At 37.4% G+C, this 21,586-nt stretch overlaps 1 protein-coding gene across 1 annotated transcript in view; it reads right to left on the bottom strand.

Annotated features, from left to right (window-relative positions):
* Nucleotides 1-21,586, bottom strand: part of TBCK (TBC1 domain containing kinase) — a 212,855-nt gene that overhangs the window by 188,496 nt on the left and 2,773 nt on the right. The window contains exons 2-3 of the mRNA XM_069593562.1: nucleotides 15,975-16,196; nucleotides 6,712-6,784 (exon numbers count right to left, since the gene is read on the bottom strand). Coding sequence (XP_069449663.1) covers nucleotides 6,712-6,784; nucleotides 15,975-16,167 — 266 coding nt within the window. The 5' untranslated portion in view covers nucleotides 16,168-16,196. The remainder of the gene's footprint in view (nucleotides 1-6,711; nucleotides 6,785-15,974; nucleotides 16,197-21,586) is intronic.

The raw sequence follows: 21,586 nt of genomic DNA, 5'->3' as shown, positions 1-21,586 counted from the left end.
ACACAAATGGGAAATACTTTCCAAATAACACCTAGACTTAAAAGGTAAACCATTTTCCTCACACTTACTTTAATGGGAGTGACAAAGGTGTTATCTCTTTTTTAATATTCTCTGGAAAATATTTTAGAAATGAGATATAGTTTAAGATTTTCCACTTTTCAGTATCTTGAATCTGGCTTTAGGGTAGCAATTAAATAGATTCACAGGCACTAGATATGAGATGACTTCAAACAAATCTTTCAAACACTATTTTTTTTTTTCCTTGAAATGTACTGGTTATAGGAGTTTAATTGAATTCCATGCTTCTATGTTTCCAGAAAATGATTTTGATCATTTAACTGAAACTGGAGAGAATACTGGCGAGAGAGAACTCTGGCACAAGTAACTTTTAAAAGCCACTGAAAAGAGAGCAGCAAACTCCAAAAATTACTTCCTTTGATTCAAGCTTGAACAGATTCTAAAGAAAATGGTGAGTTTCCACTTTCAAGCCAAGTTAGCAAACTAACCTCACAAATAACATTAATTCATAAAAGACTGACTCATTAATTAGCTCTAAGTCATAGTACAAATTATCATCTTTGGTTTGGATAACATGAATTCTTGAAAGCATTTTATGGCTATTAAAATTATAAAAAGAACACAATTTTCTAGTGATATCTGAAAACTTCAGATAGTCTTAAATTACAATAGTTGTGGTACAAATTACTACCATAATGTTTTAGTACACATATTGCTTTAAAGATACTAAATTTATTGTGAAAAAAATTAGTGAGTAAATTGACACCAGACTCTTACTCTAAGTTTCTAGTTTTCATTAGTCTATTCCCTGAACCAATGATTTTATGGAAGATGCAAAATTTTCTTTAAAATATAAATCCAGTAAGATCAATGCCTTAAATGATGCTTAAGTTTGGATAATTAACTGCAAATAGCTTGGACTACAAGGAGATCCAACCAGTCCATCATAAAGGAGATCAGCCCTGGGTATTCTTTGAAAGGACTGATGCTGAAGCTGAAACTCCAATACTTTGGCCAACTCATGCAAAGACTTGACTCATTGGAAAAAACTCTGATGCTGGGAGGGATTGGGGGCAGGAGGAGAAGGGGACAAGAGGATGAGATAGCTGGATGGCATCACCGACTCGATGGACAGGAGTCTGGGTAAGCTCTGGGAGTTGGTGATGGACAGGGAGGCCTGGCGTGCTGCGATTCATGGGGTCGCAAAGAGTTGGACACAACTGAGCGACGGAACTGAACTGAGCTACCAGACAAGTGGATGCTTACAGTTTTGCAACAGAGACAGATGGACAAGTAAAAAACATGGGTCTCACATAGCAAGCCCATCTAAATAGATTTCCTGTTTACTTTTCATCAGCCTTTCTTACAGGAGCAAGATGCTTACTTTTGGCAGTTAAGGGAAAGAACTGATTTATAAGCCATAAGAACATCTTCTCACTTTCCGTAAACAAGTTATAGAATTGATTAAAATTGTCGCACATCAATTCTGCACATGAAACAGCTCTGTTGCTGGAGACAAAATTAATCCAAATATGTGGAAAGTCAAATAATTTATAACAAAGCTAACTTAGATGGATAGATCATATAACAACTTGGAACTGAACCCAACAGAAGCATTTTTACTCAAAGGTGGCAAGTGCTGAATGTTATATTCCAAAACAAGCAAGGGAAATACTGAATTTTAATCTAGAGCCAAAATGATTTTAAAAAGTACTTCACATAAATGTTAAACATATCTCACGTGAAGAAATTACAAAGATCTGTAAGACTATCACAGACTCTCTTTTAAATAAATGAGAAAGACTATGTAAATAGCATGAAAGACAATAAGAAATTTGCATTTAATTCTATTGATGTTCCACTAACTACTCAAAGAACATGCATCCACCTATAACATTTCATCCTCATGAAGACATATACAAAGGCATTAAGGAAAGGTGGCCTCTTTATACCTGTACACTGTTGAGACTAATGGTATTTAACGTTATGAGATTTATTATCTGTAAAACAAGGATAAACAACGACAGGAACAGAAAAGTAAAACTTTTCATGAGCTAATGGATATAATCTATTGGTAAAACAATGGCAATTGTGTCCTTATACAATGCAAATGTAAATAAAGTAAAAGGACAGAGTTGAGATTAAAATGATGAAAACGGAAATTTGTCTTCTGATTCATCAGCTTCTCTCTCCTTCAGCTGTTTCAGTAAGTCCAAGAAGAACATATCAGTATATGGGCAGAGGGGAAACGTGGAGATCAGAAGGAACATCCTACAGTTACTACCATCCTGATTACAGAGAACTACCCTGCTCATGGTTTACAGAGTCCTCAGGAATGGCTGGGAGCGTAAGGCCTTGGGTAACATCAATTTAGATGATGTAAAGCAATTCCAGTTGCAGCAGAGCTATGTCCTCTGGTACTTCTAGATATTCCCTTAATTGTTTATCCCCTCTTCCTGGTGTAAACGTCTTCCTTTCTTCCATTCCAAGTGCCCTAAATGAGTACTGAATAATTTTAGGAACTTTATTTTTCAGTTAGTGTTAATGTTGATTTAGTATTTCATTCCTATTGCCCGCCCCCAGATTTTTTAATACTTGTATGATCTTCAAGACTTCTGTGATAGCCAGCCTCTACGATGACCTCCAATCCCCCTGGATTCCTAGGATTCACATTCTTGTGTTGTCGTCTCCCAAATGAATAGAGTTAATGGCCGACCTTTCTATCCAATAAGATATAGTGATGTGTGGCTCCTGAGGTGAGGTCATAAAAGGCATTGCAGGTTCCACTTTGTTTCCTCTCATCTCTTAGACTGCTCACTCACTCACTCTAGGAGAAGTCAACCACCATACTGTGAGAATTCAGCCAAGAGGTCTGCAGAAAGGCCCTCAAGACAGGGAGGAAATTAAACCTCCTGTCAACAACCGGTACCAAATGAGTGAGCTAACTTAGAAACAGATCTTGAATCCCTAATGGAGGTTTCAGATGACTACAGCCCCAGCTGATACACTGACTGCAATGACATGAGATCCTGAGCTAAAAAACCACTCAGCTAAACATTCCTGAATTCCTGACCCAGGGAAATTATATAAATTGATAAATGCTTATTATTGTTTTAAGCTGCTAAGTGCTGAAGTAGTTACTCAACAATAACTAATTCACACTAATTTTTCTTATAGAAACTAGCAAAAAAACAAACAAACAAACAAAAGTATGCCACTGGATGAAGCATCTTCATTAACAACAAATATTGTTGCTATATGAGAGACTCACAATCCAAGCCAAGAAAATATCTCAACAGTCTCTTAAAAACTTTTGAGGTATAATTTACATAGGTGAAATGCATGTTCTTAAGGCATACATGTCAGTGAATTTTGACAAGTTTTGCAAGAATATGTACTGTATAAGTAATACCTAATCAAGATGTAAAAATTTCGATTCCCCAGCAAGTTCCCTCGAGGCCATTTGGAATCAGTTCCTGTATTCCCACTTCCCAACCAGCATCAAGCACTGTTTTCATATCTACCATCGTAGATGAGTTTTGTTTTAAAACTTCATATAAATAGAAGAATATGACATTAGTATCTGCTTTCTTTTGCTCACCATAATATTTCTAAGGTTCATCATGTTGTGTACATCAGTAGTTGATTCCATTTTATTGTTGATTAACATACTGCGATCTGCTTACCTATCTCCCATTGATGAATATTTGAATTCTTCCCAGTTTGGGGCTTCTAGGTTTCTGGAAGCATTCTTGTGCAAATATTTTGTTGGACATGCATTTTCTTGATCTAATAACAAGGCAGGGCGGGACTACAAGGAGGCAAATGCGATACCTGTTGGGCACAAATTTAAGGGGCTCCTCTACCTAGGAGTCTCAGTCTCTGTGGGGTCTCTGGGTCCTGGTGCACACAAGGTTTGTTTGAGCCCTCTGAGCGTCTCTGGACGCTGTTCCAGCGTCAAACCCTGGAACAGGGTTTGATTCTAAACGCAAATTCGCCCTTCCTGCCATCTTGCTGGGGATTCTCCTTTGCCCTTGGGCCTGGGGCATCTCCTCACAGCTGCTCCAGTGCCTACTTTCTTACTGGGGTTTCTTTGACTTTGGATGTGGGGTATCTCCTTACACCTGCTCCAGCTAAGAGCAGCTGCCACTCCTGACCTTGGATGTGGGATATTTCCTCACTGCCACTTGTTCCAGTGCCACGCAGACACAGTGGCCACAGGACTGGAAAAGATCAGTTTTTTTTCCAATCCCAAAGAAAGGCAATGCCAAAGAATGCTCAAACCACTGTACAACTGCACTCATCTCACACGCTAGCAAAGTAATGCTTAAAAGTCTCCAACCCAGGCTTCAACAATACATGAACCGTGAACCAGATGTTCAAGCTGGATTTAGAAAAGGAAGAGGAACCAGAGATCAAATTGCCAACATCCACAGGATCACAGAAATAACAAGACTTCCAGAAAAACATCTATTTCTGCTTTATTGACTACGCCAAAGCCTTTGAGTGTATAGATCACCATAAACTGTGGAAACTTCTTCAAGAGATGGGAATACCAGACCACCTAACCTGCCTCTTGAGAAATGTGTATGCAGGTCAAGAAGCAACAGTTAGAACTGGACATGGAACAACCGACTGGTTCCAAATAGGAAAAAGAGTTTGTCAAGGCTGTGTATTGTCACCCTGCTTATTTAACTTCTATGCAGAGTACATCATGAGAAACACTGGGCTGGAAGAAGCACAAGCTGGAATCAAGATTGCCGGAAATATCAATAACCTCAGATATGCAGATGACACCACCCTTATGGCAGAAAGGGAAGAACTAGAGAGCCTCCTGATGAAAGTGAAAGAGAAGAGTGAAAAAGTTGGCTTAAAACTCAACATTCAGAAAACTAAGATCACAGCATTCGGCCCCATCACTTCATGGTAAATACAAGGGGAAACTGGAAACAGTGACAGACTATTTTTGGGGCTCCAAAATCACTGCAGATGGTGACTGCAGCCATGAAATTAAAAGATGCTTGCTCCTTGGAAGAAAAGTTATGACCAACCTAGACAGCATATTAAAAAAGCAGAGACATTACTTTGCCAACAAAGGTCCATCTAGTCAAAGCTATGGTTTTTCTAGTGGTCATGTATGGATGTGAGAGTTGGACTATAAAGAAAACTGAGTGCCGAAAAATTGATGCTTTTGAACTGTGTTGTTGGAGAAGACTCTTGAGAGTCCCTTGGACTGCAAGGAGATCCACCCAGTCCATCCTAAAGGAAGTCAGTCCTGAATATTCATTGGAAGGCCTGATGTTGAAGCTGAAACTCCAATACCTTGCCCACCTGATGCAAAGAACTGACTCATTTGAAAAGACCCTGATGCTGGGAAAGATTGAAGGGGGGAGGAGAAGGGGACGACAGAGGATGAGATGGTTGGATGGCATCACTGACTCAACAGACATAAGTTTGAGTAAACTCTGGGAGCTGGCAATGGACAGGGAGGCCTGGCGTACTGCTGTCCATGGGGTCGCAAAGAGTCGGACATGACTGAGCAACTGAACTGAACTTTCATGAAGATTTTTCTTTTCTTTTTTATTTTAGAATAGATGGCCTATAAATTAAAGTATAAATTTAAATTGGTGAGCAAAGAGCAATATGGTTTTTAACAAATACAATCAAAGATTTGTGACATGCAAAAATTATATTTATAAAAACATATTTACTAAGTCATGGTTAATATACAGAAAAGCCACTTTTATTACTATGGTCACATTAGACTTCTAAAAAAGCAAGTGAGGCAATAGTGGATTTGATATCTGCATCTTGCATTCCAGATACCACTTAAACCTAATCATTTAAAGTAGCAATGAAAGTACTTTTATTCAACTTACTTCTTTTGCTGCTATTAAATTACTACCATTTATTAAGATACACATTTTTCCTCCCTCGAAAAAGATGTATCATTATCTATAAGATAGCAATGATTAAAAAATATTGACAAAGAATAGGAATATTTCTTCAATGTAGGATAGATAATTACAATCATATAAAAGCTCAAGATAAGCAATCTTCATTCCTTTAGTACAATTTTATTCATTAAAAATATTTTTCATGATTTTAAGATAATTTCAGAAAATCAGTGAAGAAGCTCATTTAATAGTACATTTACAGTAAAGTTTAGATCACACATTTTTCTTGCCAAAAATGCCTGAGATAGAAAGCAAATTTCATATGTCATTGAAATAACCGAATTTAAACTGCATGATTAGATTCCATTCAAGCCATGATTAGTATTTCTCTCTATTCTTCAATGTGGCCTTAGTTAATACAGTACACCATGTTCCTAGGAATACCCCTACTGTGTGAGAAGTTACCAGGTACTTGTCTCTGGAAAATACTCTTAACTTCAGCTATGTTAAAGAAAAGCTTAGTACTAAAAAGATTTCAAGTTTTCACATAATCCTCTTTGGTAACTTTTTGTCAAGTACTTCGCAGAATGCCTACAAAAGCTGAACACTGGATAATGTCAATGATGAATTTCTATGAGGCCTTTGCATTAATTTTCCTAAAATGAAAATTTACAACCGGATTTTATCATTAAACAAATAACAGGAGGAACTGAGACCCTGCGGTTTCTAGGAAAAATGCCTTTTTGTTTGCCAATTTCTGCTTCTCATTTAGCTGTCCTGATAGCACACACAGTACCTCACGGGTCTCCCTTCACGGAGCAAGTCTTCTAGACTCCGTTCACAGTGTTCAGCTACCACCACCAACCTCTCTGAGTGAAGAAAAAAGAAAAAAGAAAATGCACTTTAGATTTGATTAATATAACATTTTGGTAACAAAACAACATACTTCACTAAAGATATTAACATATAGTACAAATGATATTTGAAAAGAGCTTTTCAAAGTCTATATTAACTATTAACTACACAAAAATCAGATCTCTAGAATAACAAGATAAATGTGTTAGAAGACAATACATCAAATAACAATCTTCATTTTGTGATTTCTCCCCTGTGCATTAGGAAAAACAGCTGGAAAGGTTTACCTTTGGCAAAAAGAACTGATCCTTCTTCTGACACAGGCTAGCAGAAGGAAAAGCTTGGATGAAGATATAAAGAAATTTTAGGGGAAACTGGGATCTAGGGACAAACTGTCTTGACAGTCTGGCTCAAACATAAGGTCTCTGAAACTGAATTCAGAAACTGGAGAAAAGTAGAAATGTTCTGAATCACGATTATGGAGTAAGAACTGAAAATCAACTTGCGATTGTTTGTAACATCATGGGGCCTGCTGAGATTAGTAATAATAAAATTTTCATGAGCACAATATATAGTATGATGGAATTTTTATTTTCCACCAGATCAACTGTCTTAGGATAAGTCAGCACAGTTTTGAAGGTTATTCCATACATTTTTAATGTAATCATTAGTTAATTATCGACTGACACATTGTCTGACACAGTAGCAGATCAACAAACTCTTTCTTTCTAGATGAAACAACGTGAGAGGAACCAGAGAAAGGCACAACTGGGCTCACAAGTGGCTGGGGATTTGATAAGGTTATTTCAGGAGAGATTAGTTTTTAAAGGAAATTGGGGTACTATGTATATCTTTGCAAAATGAGTTCTAAGACAAGGAAGAAAGTAAACACAAAATGATGGTAGTGATGGTGGTTTAGTGGCTAAGTCACGTCCAGCTCTTTGTGATTCTACAGATTGCAGCCCACCAGGCTCCTCTGTCCATGGGATTTACCAGGCAAGAATATTGGGGTGGGTTGCCATTTCCTTCTCAGATGGCAAACCAAGACAAGAAAAAGAAGTAAAGTAAAAAACGGACCGGAAATGGTGATGACTACATAGAGGTTTGGTGAAAATGAAAAATGGCAAAGGTAGAAAAATGAGAGCAGAAGGCAGGAAAAATTTCAGAGGAGGTGATCCAGTAAAAGGAAAAACTCCCAGTAAGCACTGGTTCAAGGGAAGGTCAGGTCTGGCCTGCTGAGAGCAGAGACGACGAACAATGGTGTGCAGGCAACCATGTGAAGTGTGAGGGCAGGATGTTGTGAGTCACTTCTTGGAAGCTCAAACTGAGGTGGTGGCATTATATAGAATGACCTGAAACACAAAATTTAAACTACCACAAATGAATACCATCACTTTCAGGGGAAAAAAAAAGAAAGCTCCAGGTGATCTGAACAGGAACCTAAAGAAAATTAAATTTGAAAGACCGTGAAATGAAGAGAAAAAAAAAAAAAAAAAGAATAGGAAAGAAAGCTGTGAGATAAAAGGTCTAGTTCTTCAATTCAATACAGAAAAGAGCATGCAAAGTTGAATTCCAAGTGATTTAGCACAATGAAGATCTAGAAGGAAAAAGCAAACAACACTGTCAGAAAACCAAAATGGGAAGCAGCATTTCTGTCAGTTTTCCTTACACCTCACTGGCTACCTCTCCTTAGTCTCCTTGGTAGACTGGTAACTCTTCTACCCAAACTTAAATCCTTCTAGCTCCTCCACCTTTGATTCTGGGCCTTCAACTGTGTTTTCTCCTTATTTACTCCCAAGGCTGAAAAACTCCTAAATTTTATGTCAAGCCCAGAGTTCTCTTTTAAACTCCATAGCCAATTTCTCACTTTAATATAAAAGTCACCTCAAACTCAACAGAACTCAAACTGAATTTATAGTTTGCTCCTCAAGCCTTTCCCTTTAGAACCAGTAAATGGTACCACTATCCTGCTAGCTGCTCAGGCTACAAACTTAGCAGTAATCTCCATTCCTCAAATCCAAAGAAAAGGCACTGCTATTTCTATCTCTCAAATGTCTACAGAATTTGCAGTTTGCTTCATCTACCACAATCTGGGTCCAAGCCAACATCATTTCATACTAGATTACTAAAACAATCTCTTAACCAATCATCTCCGATTAATTGTCACTGCCCTCCAACATATTGTCATACTAAAATCTAAGTGCTAAAATAATAATTAATAAAAGTGAATATGTAACTCCCTGTCTAGCATTGTTTTTTGTTATCCTTCACCTTTCCTACCTTAAAGTACTATTACATGGATTCCCATTGCCTAAGATGATCGTCCCTGTTTTTCTCCCAGTGAACACCTATCATGAAACACAGTAATTAAGAGTACAGACTATTTGGTTTGGGCTCAAATTTTAGGTTTAATACTCATTAGTTTGCTAACCTCTCTATGCCAAAGTTTCCTCTTCTGCAAAATGAGGGAAAAATAAGGACCTACTGCATAGAGCTGTTGTGAGGCTGAAATGAGTTAATATAAAATAAGGACCTGGCATATAAGAATCACTAAGTGTTAGCTATTATTATTACTATACAGTTAAATGTGATTTCCTCCAGAAACACTTTCCTGGTCTCCCCAAATCAATTTGCTCCTTCTATAATATAATCTATATCACAATGTACTTTTCTTTTGTAGCACTCATTTGAAATCCTAAGGATTTGTATACATTTTTATCTAATATCTTTGTTCTTTACCAGATAATGCATTTCCTGACGGTAGGAAAGATTTTGACCTTGTTCAAAATGCATCACCAGTGTCTAACATGATATCTCAAACATACACATCTAATTTAAAAATACTTGTTAAATTAGTTAACTTGAGCAAAGACTCAATGTGGCCATTAGAAATGAATAAATCTCATATAATGACTGTCATTTTCTAAACAGAAATCTGTCCTTTGTAGAAAAGTATATGCCTGCTCTGTAAACTAGGCATAATAATACCACAATAGCACTGATTTTAATATAAAATATCATCAGAATATGCTACAATGTGCATACTCCATTAATTAATAATTTTAAATTAGATATTCACAAGTCTCCATATCTAAAGTGTTTGGCATTAGTATGAAATTTGTCAGATTCACAATGATTTAGAAAAAAAATGATCAAGTTTCTTCAGGAAACTCCTTCAAAACTTCATAAACTAGAGTTTGCCAAAGCTACAGGATCCTAAGGAAATTTAAAGTAAATATTACTTTAATATAGCAGACCCATAATCCTGGCAGAATATCAAAGATTCTCCCAGAGGTAATGGAATATATACCAAGACAATGTTTCCAATATGAACCAGGTTTTTCTCCAAAAAATCATTACAGAGAATTCATCCTGAAACTGTAAACAACTGTTTGAAAATAACTTCTGCTTGTTATAAAACAATATAGTTTCACAGAATAAAATATGACAAACATATTTGAGAATCATAACATGCCAAATATGTCAGCAATATAGTGGCATTATTTATAAAAAACAAATGTGACACCAAGATGAACTTTAAAGAGTAGAACATATAAGCACCATGAAATAATCTTTCCTATACAAAATATTTGGTGAGTGCCAAGTGTCTCTGTAGTGTACATACAGCTTGAATTGTAAGTTTTAAGTCAATGCTAAGAAGTGGAAGAGAGCACAATATTAAGCAAGACAGATAATAAAGTAGTTGAATAAAAAGATGGACTAAATGAAAGATTTTAAAAAACTTTTAGAGAAAGAGGTAAATTGTGAATGTGTTAAGATAATATGAAAGCTTATTAGAATACAGTTACTGCATCATTCTTTATTCACAGTAAAAACTGAGACTAGCTCATCACCTTTTAAATAAAATATCTAAATAAATATTTATACAGGCAAACTGATAAAGGGTAATTCTGTGCCTAAGAAACAGTATTGTTACTAGGTCACTGTGATGGTCAGGTTTATGAGTCAACAGGCTAGGCTATACAGTCTTCAGTTATTCAAACGCTAGCCTAGGTGTTACTGTGAAGGCATTAAATAATTGGTTAAAATCTACAATTAGTTTAATGTGAGTAAGGTTGATTACCCTAGATAATCTTGGTGGTCCTGACTCAATCAGTTACTAAGGCCTTAAGAGCAGAATTCAGTCTTCTCTGGAGAAGAAACTCTACTCTTGGGACTATGACTTCAGCTATTATATAAAAATTCACCTTGTCCTTGACGATCTGCCCTATGGATTTCAGGCTAGCTTACCCAGCCCCCACAATCACATAAACCAACTCCAACCAATTAATCTATAGCTATCAGGCTCTCTAGCCATCTGTCTCCTACTAGTTCTGTTTCTTTGATGGAACTCTAACTGATACAGACACTCAGGTTGAAATATATATATGCAGCTAGAGATACAGGATTATCTTATAGGCCCTTAACAATTCAATTATTCTCCACCTAAATTTCAAATCTATTAATTAAAATAATTTTGTTCTTGATTTTCTAGCAATAAAAAAAAAGATTTTTGGGTAATCAATACCAAATCAATTGGAATATATTACCATTTATGATCCTTTCTATGCTTCTAAAATTGCTGAGATTTCAAGTTCAAAAGAAAAAGATTAAAGTTTGTTAACTTAAGTATTTTCATGCTTTACTGACCTTTTTTCTTTTAAAGATATTTTACTTAATTTCTCTTTTGATAAATTAAGTTCAAAAATTCGAATGTAAACTATTCTTGAGATTAAATACATCAACCTGCTGAGTTAGCAAGAAACTAATATCATCTTGAATCAGTTCTGAATGATCTGTTGGAAACAGTGAAAGCTTGACTTCTGAACTAACCTAACATGTGAAAACATAATGTTACTAAAATGAACCACATGTTACACATTACTCCAAGTAAAATGGGGAGAGTGTGGGACTAACTAACAATGACAAGATGAGAAATATCTGCGTAGCAAGAACAGAATAAAGGAACCAAAATTAAAATTCTTTGAGGAGACAAGAACAGTCCAAACCAAAATGATTACATCATTGAGAAATATGCATTGTTCACTTAGGAGATTGTTGACTTTTCAAACTAAATGTAACTGAAATGACTGGGATGTTTGGAACAAACAGACCTTCACAACAACACTTACTCTAATTTCATTAGTTATTCCTTACGCTTACGACTTTTCAGGACAATGAACATTGCCAACAGTAAAAAAAAAAAAAAAAAGTAATCAAATTCCCTAACCTTTGGATAATAACAGATATTTTCATTCCAGGCAGTCAAACTTAAAATATATGAATTTTATACATATCCATAATCTGCGTGTCCCTGGAAGAGAGGGCTGTGGAGACCTATGAGCAGGACAATCAGGGGAAACAGAGTAACCAGGAATACGGTTATTGGGCCTAAGGAGACTACCCACATTGTTGAGCCAGGTTCAACATTAACAGAGTTTAACAGTGTCCAAGAGGATTACTTCCTACCTGACATTTACAACTAAAAAGAAGTTTCCTGTGCAGTTAGCAGTAGGGTTCCCCAGAGAGATTATGTCATAAGGTTTTTCCTAGTTCAGTATTTACAGAGGCTCACTTAGGTAGAGGGATGAAAAAAAGGAGCTCAAGACTCTTGACTCTAGGACTACTGAGTCAATTATCCCAAAATGCCTAGGGAAAACTGGACAGAGGCAAGACCCCAGTCATCTGAAGGGATGCTCCAAATAGGCTTCCAGTCAGTGGGAAAGAATAAAGGGCACTTCAGGATACAAGCATAAAGAAGTCCTGGGTTTCCCTGGTGGCTCAGTGGTAAAGAATTGGCCTGCACAGGTTCCATCCCTGATCCAGGAAGGTCCCACATGCCAAGGAGAAACTAAGCCCATGCGCCACAACAGTTGAGCCGGTGCTTTAAAGCCTGGGAGCTGAAACTACTGAATCTGTGCGCCCTAGAGCCCAGGCTCTGCAACAAGAGAAGCCACCACAATGAGAAGAGCAGAGCACCACAGCTAGAGAGTAGCCCCCGACTGCCGCAACTAAAGAAATGCCCGAGGAGCAATGAAGATCCAGCACAGCCAAAAATAAATAAACAAATAAATCTTAAAAAAAAGAGAAAAAGTCCCAAGAACTGAGTAAAGTGGCAAGAATTTGGGAAGATAAGCATAGTGCAATTTTTCAGATCTACAACAGCAAATTTTGGTTACTCATTACAGATGATAATGATCTACCATATAGTTATATTGGAGTGATTCTGGAACCAGGCCAATTCCACAAGCCAAAATTCTTTAGAATTTGTAATTGGGTAGGGGTGGGGTGGTATTTGAGGCATTCAGGGGTTGACAATATCTTATCACCTATTTGGTTATATAAAAGCCCCAAATGATATCTACAATTTAGTTATTGTCTTGAAGCTCTTTAGCAAACAAAAACTTTAGCAAAAAGGTTTTTTAAATTTGCTTGTTTGTAAACAACAAACTTGCCAAAAGTTCCTTAATTGCTACTTAATTGCTCTGTGCCTCAATTTCCTCATCTGTAAAATGTGAATACAATAAGAGTTCCTACTTCATGGTAATGTTGTAAGGATTAAGTTAATTAAAATATGTAAAGCATTTAGAATACTGCCTAATAAGTAATAAACAATAAATGTTAGCCATTATTAACATTTATTACAAAAACATTTTCCATTCAAATTCTATAAAACTTTCTGAGAAACTATTTTCAAGAGGCATAACCTAGACTACTTGAAAGTATCATTTAGCCTGTTTTTCAGCAAAACTAAGGAAATAAGAGTTTGCATTTTTTTTCAGCACCTGTAATATTAGGTTGAAACATCTGAAAATGAGATTTTTAAGGGATTAAAAACAGTACAATATCCCTAAGTATATGGGGTTAACTTTCACAATTCATTTTGTTAGAAAAATTAAATATATTTCACTGAAATGCATTTAAAATAATTTTAAGCATGAAATTAAGCTTTCAAAAATAATTTTAAAATAATTAAAATCTTGCCACCATAAGCACCTTCAGGGGTGCTATGGATTGAACATTTGTGCCCCACCTCCCCAATCCATATGTTGACACCTAATCCTCAGTGTGATGGTGTCCAGCAGTGGGGCTTTGGCGGGGGTGATTAGATCATGAGAGTGTCCATGCTAAGTCGCTTCAGTCATGTTCAATTCTTTGCAACCCCACGGACTGTAGCCCACCAGGCTTCTCTGTCCATGGGGATTCTCCAGGCAAGTACTTAAGTGGGTTGGCATGGCCTTCTCCAAGGGATCTTCCCAATCCAGGGATTGAACTCGAGTCTCTTACATCTTCTGCATTGACAGGCACTAGCCCCACATGGGAAGCCATAAGGGTAGTGCCCTCACAAACAGGATCAGTGCTCTTCTTTTGTAAAAGAAGGCCGGGAAAACTCCCTTTCCCCTCCCACCAAGTGAGGTTACAAGGAGAAGATGACTGTTAATGTAGAAGTGGGCCTCACCAGACATAGCATCTGCTATTGCCTTAATCTTGGATATCCCAGCCACCAGAACTGTAAGAAATAGACTCTTGTTGTTTATAAGCCACTCGGTTTATATTTTAGCAAGGAGAATGGGCTAAGATACAAGTTATAGAAGAACCTGACTTTATGACTGCATGTGTACATGCTAAATCGCTTCAGTCATATACAACTCTTTGTGACTCTAGGGACCATAGCCAGGCTCCTCTGTCCATGGGATTCTCTAGGCAAGAATGACAGTGTAGGTTACCAAGCCCTCCACCAGAGAATTGAACCTACATCTCTTACACCTTCTGCACTGGCAGCCAAGTTCTTTACCACCAGTGCTACCAGGGAAGCCTCAACTATACTACTAAAAAGGCAGTAAATTCTTCCTGGTGAAATACTGACTTCTTAACCAATAGAATTCAACTCTACTAAATGAAATCCTATATAAAAAGACTAATGCAGCTACAAAGAGGTAAAAACATTAGTGACCCTCTTTTCAGGGGAAAAAACTTAGCCCAAATTATTACTTTCAATCATAAAATACATTCTAATAGACAATTCTAAAGTTTCTATTGGGCTTCTCAGGTGGCTCAGTGGTAATGAATCCACCTGCCAATGCAGGAGATGTGAGAGATGCATGTTTGATCCCTGGGTCAGGAAGATCCCCTGAAGAAGGAAACGGCAAACCACTTCAGTCTTCTTGCCTGGAAAATTTCATGGACAGAGGAACCTGGTGGGCTACCGCCCGCAGGGTCACAGTGAGTCGGACATGACGAGAGACAGAACACAAAGTTTCTAACATTAGAATTTTCATTTCCTTTTTGGAGAGATGAAGAAATATGCTTGAGGATAGGGGCTTCCCTGAAAAAGAATATTAAAAACCCTGATTCTCAGATCTGAGAAATGTGAATCATTCAAATGCAGTCAGGAAAAATCTAATGACTCAGTTTGGCTGGAGCGAAAAGTGATGGCAAGCAAACATACGCACTCTGATTACTTAATATGTTTACTATTTATTATAATGGCTTCTCTGGTGGCTCAGATGGTAAAGAGTCTGCCTGTAATGCAGGAGACCCAGGTTCAATCCCTGGGTTAGGAAGATCCCCTGGAAAAGGGAATGGCAACCCACTCCAGTATTCTTGCCTGGAGAATCCCATGGACAGAGGAGTCTGGTGGGCTATAGTCCATCGGGCTGCAAAGAGTCAGACAGGACTAAGTGATTAACACTTAATGTGTATCAGTTCAGTTCAGTTCAGTCGCTCAGTCGTGTCCAACTCTTTGTGACCCCATGAACCGCAGCACGCCAGGCCTCCCTGTCCATCACTAACTCCTGGAGTCCACCCAAACTGATGTCCATTGAGTCGGCAATGCCATACAACCATCTCATCCTCTGTCGTCCCCTTCTCCTCCTGCCCTCAATCTTTCCCAGCATCAGGGTCTTTTCAAACGAGTCACCTCTTCATATCAGGTGGCCAAAGTATTGGAGTTTCAGCTTCAACATCAGTCCTTCCAATGAACACCCAGGACTGATCTTCTTTAGGATGCACTGGTTGGATCTTCTTGGAGACCAAGGTACTCTCAAGAGTCTTCTCCAACACCACAGTTCAAAAGCATCAATTCTTTGGTGCTCAGCTTTCTTTATAGTCCAACTCTTGCATCCAAAACAATACACTGTGTATATTATAACCTAATCAGGGTAACAGGGTAGAGAACACAAAATATGAGAAAACAACACTCACCGTGCTTTCCCCTAGAAATATCCACATACTGGCACAGTCTGGGGTGAGTGATGGTCTTGAGGATTTGAAAGCGCCCTAAAATCTTGATGGAATTTGGTGTGAGAGGAAGCCCATTGCTTCCACAGACATCATGGGGCAGAGCAGAGGCAAAGAAGGTAAAGGCACCCATTTCGGCATCCTTCAAGGGAAACATTCTTGGTGTCTTCAATCTTCCCAGGTTATCTAGAAAAGGAGAGAATTTTTTGATAGATCAGCTAAACATTAAGCCAGTGTTTTCTCACCTTAAATATGATTGAAAGTGAAAGTGAAGTCGCTCAGTCGTGCTCGACTCTTTGCGACACCATGGACTGTAGCCTACCAGGCTCCTCTGTCCATGGGATTTTCCAGGCAATAGTACTGGAGTGGGATGCCACTGCCTTCTCCAGGGGATCTTCCCAACCCAGGGATTGAACCCAGGTCTCCCGCATTGTAGACAGACGCTTTACTGTCTGAGCCATAACCATATATAATTTGGAGGGAAATGTCAATCTGTACATTTTACAGAAAAATTATCAATGTGAGAAAATTTCAAGATAATATCAAAGAGGAAAGACCACCCAATCATGAATTTATATTGTAGCTCTAAATCAAAATCAAAGATTTGCAATGGCATATAAAGGAAAAGACAGAACACTTCCTCTGCAAGGATGCCTGACAATTTTAAGAGTTTAGAAGAGGTTTGTTATTGTACATTCACATTAATAAGGCTCTTCATTTTACCCGAAGTTTGAATACACCACAGACTACAAGTACTTTTCTTTTTCACAGTGCAAGGAGTCAGGAAAGAGGAAATAAGGACACCAACCAGAATAATCAAGGACTCTACTAACAGTACTAAGTATCAAACTAACATCACCCAGCAATCCCACTAATAGGCATATGCCCTGAGGAAACCAAAACTGAAAAAGACACGTGTACCCCAAGGTTCAATGCAGCACTATTTATAATAGTTAAGGCATGGAAGCAACCTAGATGTCCACTGACAAATGAATGGATAAAGAGCTGTGGTGCATATATACAATGGAATATTATTCAGCCATAAAAAGGAACACATTTGAGTCAGGTCTAATGAAGTGGATGAACCGAGAGCCTATTATACAGACTGAAGTAAGTCAGAAAGAGATAAGCAAATATCATTATTAATGCACATGTGTATATATATATATATATATATATATGGAATCTAAAAAGATGGTACTGATGAACAGATTTTCAGGGCAGCAATGGAGATGCAGACAGAGAGAACAGACTTATACTGGTGGGGTGGGGAGGAAGGAAAGGGTGTGGGATGAATGGAGAGAGAACATGGAAACATATACGTTACCATATGCAAAATAGATAGTCAATGGGAGTTTGCTGTATGACTTAGGGAACTCAAACGGGCTTTTCAACAATCTAAAGGGGTGGGATGGGGTGGGAAGGAGGTTTAAGAGGAATGGGACATGTGTCTACCTATGACTGATTCATGTTGATAGCAGAAACCAACACAATATTGCAAAGCAATTATCCTTCAATTAAAAATAAATAAATTTTTTAAAATAAAAAAAGAATTCAAACTAGATAACAAACAGCCTTATAATGTTACTTAAATAACTAATCGATTTTTGTTTTAAAGCCAGGTGCTTTGCAAGTGATGTTTTACTCCCCTCACTGATCTTGACAGATGTTATTGCCTCCAGGTTAGAAACAGATATTCTACCTGAAGATCCTGAGGGGTCCTAGCACTATAGTTTCCAAAGCAAATGGAGTCCAGCATTGTATCATAAAGTGGCCTGAAGATTAAGAAGCTTAGTTTAAAATCTGTTATCACATTATGGCAACCACAATGAAAAAGGTCTCCCAACAAAAAATATATCTCTCATCTAGGTATCTCACTAAAAATACATTGATTGGTCAGGGACTGCATTCTTCCCTTCCAGTTTCACAATAAAACCTAGAATTCTAAATCAAGACAATAGGCTGCTTTTCATAAATCTGTCCAGAAACTTCATTTAAACATTAAAAAGAACTGTTTTAAAAGGTGTAAACTCATAATAAGGAAGAGGGTGGAAAAAGGCCATGAGCTGATTTCAAGAAATTCCTATAAAGCATTCTGAATAGGCTAAGAGCATTGTCATAAGAAACAGACAGAAGGAGGTTACAATCTATGCTACAGTTAAGAGGTGTGCTCATCCTCTTCAGAACAGAAGCTTCAGATTCAGAGAAGGGGGGAACAGTGGTGAACAACAGCAGTCAGAAGAATATCTGAAATGAGAAATATGGCATTTGAAAGGCTGAAGAATAGAAGACTCAACTTTGCCACCAGACCCCCATTCAGTTCAGTTCGGTTCAGTCGCTCAGTCGTGTCCGACTCTTTGCGACCCCATGAATCGCAGCACGCCAGGCCTCCCTGTTCATCACCATCTCCCGGAGTTCACTCAGACTCATGTCCGTTGAGTCAGTGATGCCATCCAGCCATCTTATCCTTGGTCGTCCCCTTCTCCTCCTGCCCCCAATCCCTCCCAGCATCAGAGTTTTTTCCAATGAGTCAACTCTTCTCATGAGGTGGCCAAAGTATTGGAGTTTCAGCTTTAGCATCATTCCTTCCAAAGAAACCCCAGGGTTGATCTCCTTCAGAATGGACTGGTTGGATCTCCTTGCAGTCCAAGGGACTCTCAAGAGTCTTCTCCAACACCACTGGCAAGTTATTTATCCTCCTATCCAAGGATAAGGTTACTACTGCACCACTGTATGAAAAGCAGTCATGAGATTAGGGAAGAATCCATAAGAAACTTCAAAAATACTAAGTAATATCCTAGTTCTTAATTGATGGGTTAAGGGTGTTCATATTATTCTCCATAATTTCACATTCCATATCTCCACCTATCTATATATATGTGCTATATATATTTCATAAAATTGAAAGCTTTTTTCATTTTAAATTGAAAAACATTTTTAAACACAATGAAATGATTTTCAACAAAAGCCAAGGAATTGAATAGGAAAAGGGCAGTCTTTTTAATAAATGGTGCTATAAAAAGACGTTCATATGGGAAGAAGATTAACCTCAATTTCTACTGCTACATCCACAGAAGTCTGATATGGATTATAGACCTAAATGTAAAAGCTAAAACTGTAAGTCTTCTGCACAAGAAGAAAAAAAAAAAAGAGAGAATATTTTTGCAACCTTGGAATAGGCGAAGATTTCTCAAGCAGGATAAGAAAAGCCATAAAAAATGAACTTTAGGGGCCTCCTTGGTGGTCCAGGGGTTAAGAATCCACCTGCCAGCACAGGGGACATGGGTTCGATTCCTAGTCTGGAAGATCCCACATGACACAGAGCAACCAAGCACCTGCACCGCCAACCACCAAGCCCCAGCTCTAGAGCGCACAAGCCACAGCTACTGGCCCATGCGTCCTAGAGCCTGTGGTCTGCAACAAGAGAAGCCTCTGCAGTAAGAAGCCTGAGCACCACAACAGAGTTGCCTCGCTCGTGGCAACCAGAGAAACCTGTGCACAGCAATGGAAACCTAGCAGAGCCAAACATAAATAAATAAATCTTTTAAAAAAATACTTTATTTTTAAAAATCTATTGTTTCTCTGTCCTAGCAACAAACAAATGGAAATTAAAATGAAAAGAGATCTCATCTGAGCCGATTAAAAACAAAACAATGAGATTTTTTTTAAAGAAGATGAACTTTATAAAGTGGGCTTCATCAAAATTGAAAACAATGCACATTAAAAGCCACATTTGAGAAAATACAAATCCAAACTAAAGTTAATTATGACTTATCTATCTATATATACATATGACATTTTTATAAAATACATATATATATGTGTATATATATATGCATGTATGTTTGCATATATGATAACAGGGCTTATCTGGTAACAGACTAGCATTCAGAATATATAAAGAATGCCTATGACTTAATAATAAAAAGAAAAACAAGTCAACACAAAACAGGTAAAAATCTGAAATGTGTATTTTTCACAAAAGAGGAATACAAATAGACAATAAACACATAAATAGTTCTCAATGTAATTAATCAGCAGGAAAATGCAAATTAAAACCACAACATACCATTTTACAGCTACCAGAATGGCTAAAATTGGAGTGACTGGCAATACCAAGCGTTGAGAAAAATGTGGAATTGGAGCTGATTCTCTGCTGTTTATGGTAGTGCTAAAATGACACAAGAACTTTGAAAAACTGTACTAAAGTTAATAGTACCCCTTACGACTCAAATTCCATTCCTATTGGGTATTAACCCAATAAAAACTAAAATGTCCATAAAAATACTTGTATGAGAATGTTCACAGTAGTTTGTTTCATAACAGCCCCAAACTGGAAGCAAGGTAAACATCACATGAGTGAACTTCTAAGCAAGTTGTGGTATATTCATCCAATGAAACGCTATTTCAAAACAACAAAAAAGGAATAAATATGCCAAAATATGGATGTATCTCAAAAATATTACATTGATGAAAGCAGTAGACACAGAAGAGTTCATATCCTATGGCTCCATTTAAGTGTTACAGGACTACAGTTTTAAACTATAGTGGTAAGAATGAGAATGGAGTGCTTGGGGTGGGGAGGAGGGTGGTGGGAACAGTCTTGGCAATGGAAAGGTAGGAACTTTCTGGAGTAGTACAAATGTTTCACATCTTGATTAGGGTGGTGATTGTTACATGTTTGTTGACATGTATCAAAACTCACCAAACTGGTCACTTAAAATCAGTGCATTTTAATATACATAAAATTTATCTCATTAAAAAAAGAACAATGAAACAAAATTAAGCAAATATGAGAAAAATAATTGTAAAAATCAGTGCTTGGAAATTAAACATATGATTATCAGACTAGATAGAAGTGTTGAAAAATAAAGTTGAGACTACAACTCAGAACATGAAGCAAATGCACAAACAGATAAAAACATAAAAGATTACAAACACAGTGAATCAAACCAAGAATTCAACAACCACCTTACAGGAATTTCAACAAAAGAGAACAGAGAAAAATAAAGAGGAAAAAATTATAAATGATTAGAAGAAAATTCCCCTCAGTTGAGGAAAATTAAAGATGCTTCTAATTTTAAGAAGACTAAATTAACCAGAGATATTTATTCAGGCTTCAACGGATGAGTACATTGCAAGGAGAACAAACTTAGAACAAAACATGTCATAACAGATTTTCAAAGCTTCAAGTACAACTAAAAATGTTAATCATTTCAGAGAGAAAACAAATAGTTTAGGCGTCAAAACATCAAGACCCAACACTCATTCTCATGTCCTCAAGAGGATCAACGGAAGCCAGAAGATGATGACGCCTTGAAAAACTGTAAGAAACATAATTTAGTTTCTATACCCAGCCAAAGTATCAATCATAATAGTAAAATAATAATTTGCAGTATGCAAACACTAAAAAATAAAATCACTACCCACATATTTTTTATGAATAACTTTTTTAAGGATGTATCTACCAAAACAGCTGGAAAAGGCAATGACACCCCACTCCAGTACTCTTGCCTGGAAAATCCCATGGATGGAGGAGCCTGGTGGGCTGCAGTCGCTCAGAGTCGGACACAACT

This window comes from Ovis canadensis, chromosome 6, assembly GCF_042477335.2.
Source record: "Ovis canadensis isolate MfBH-ARS-UI-01 breed Bighorn chromosome 6, ARS-UI_OviCan_v2, whole genome shotgun sequence".
NCBI classification, from domain to species: Eukaryota; Metazoa; Chordata; class Mammalia; order Artiodactyla; family Bovidae; genus Ovis; species Ovis canadensis.
The sequence above is the reverse complement of the archived record's forward strand: the minus strand, read 5'-3'. Positions and strand labels throughout refer to the sequence as shown.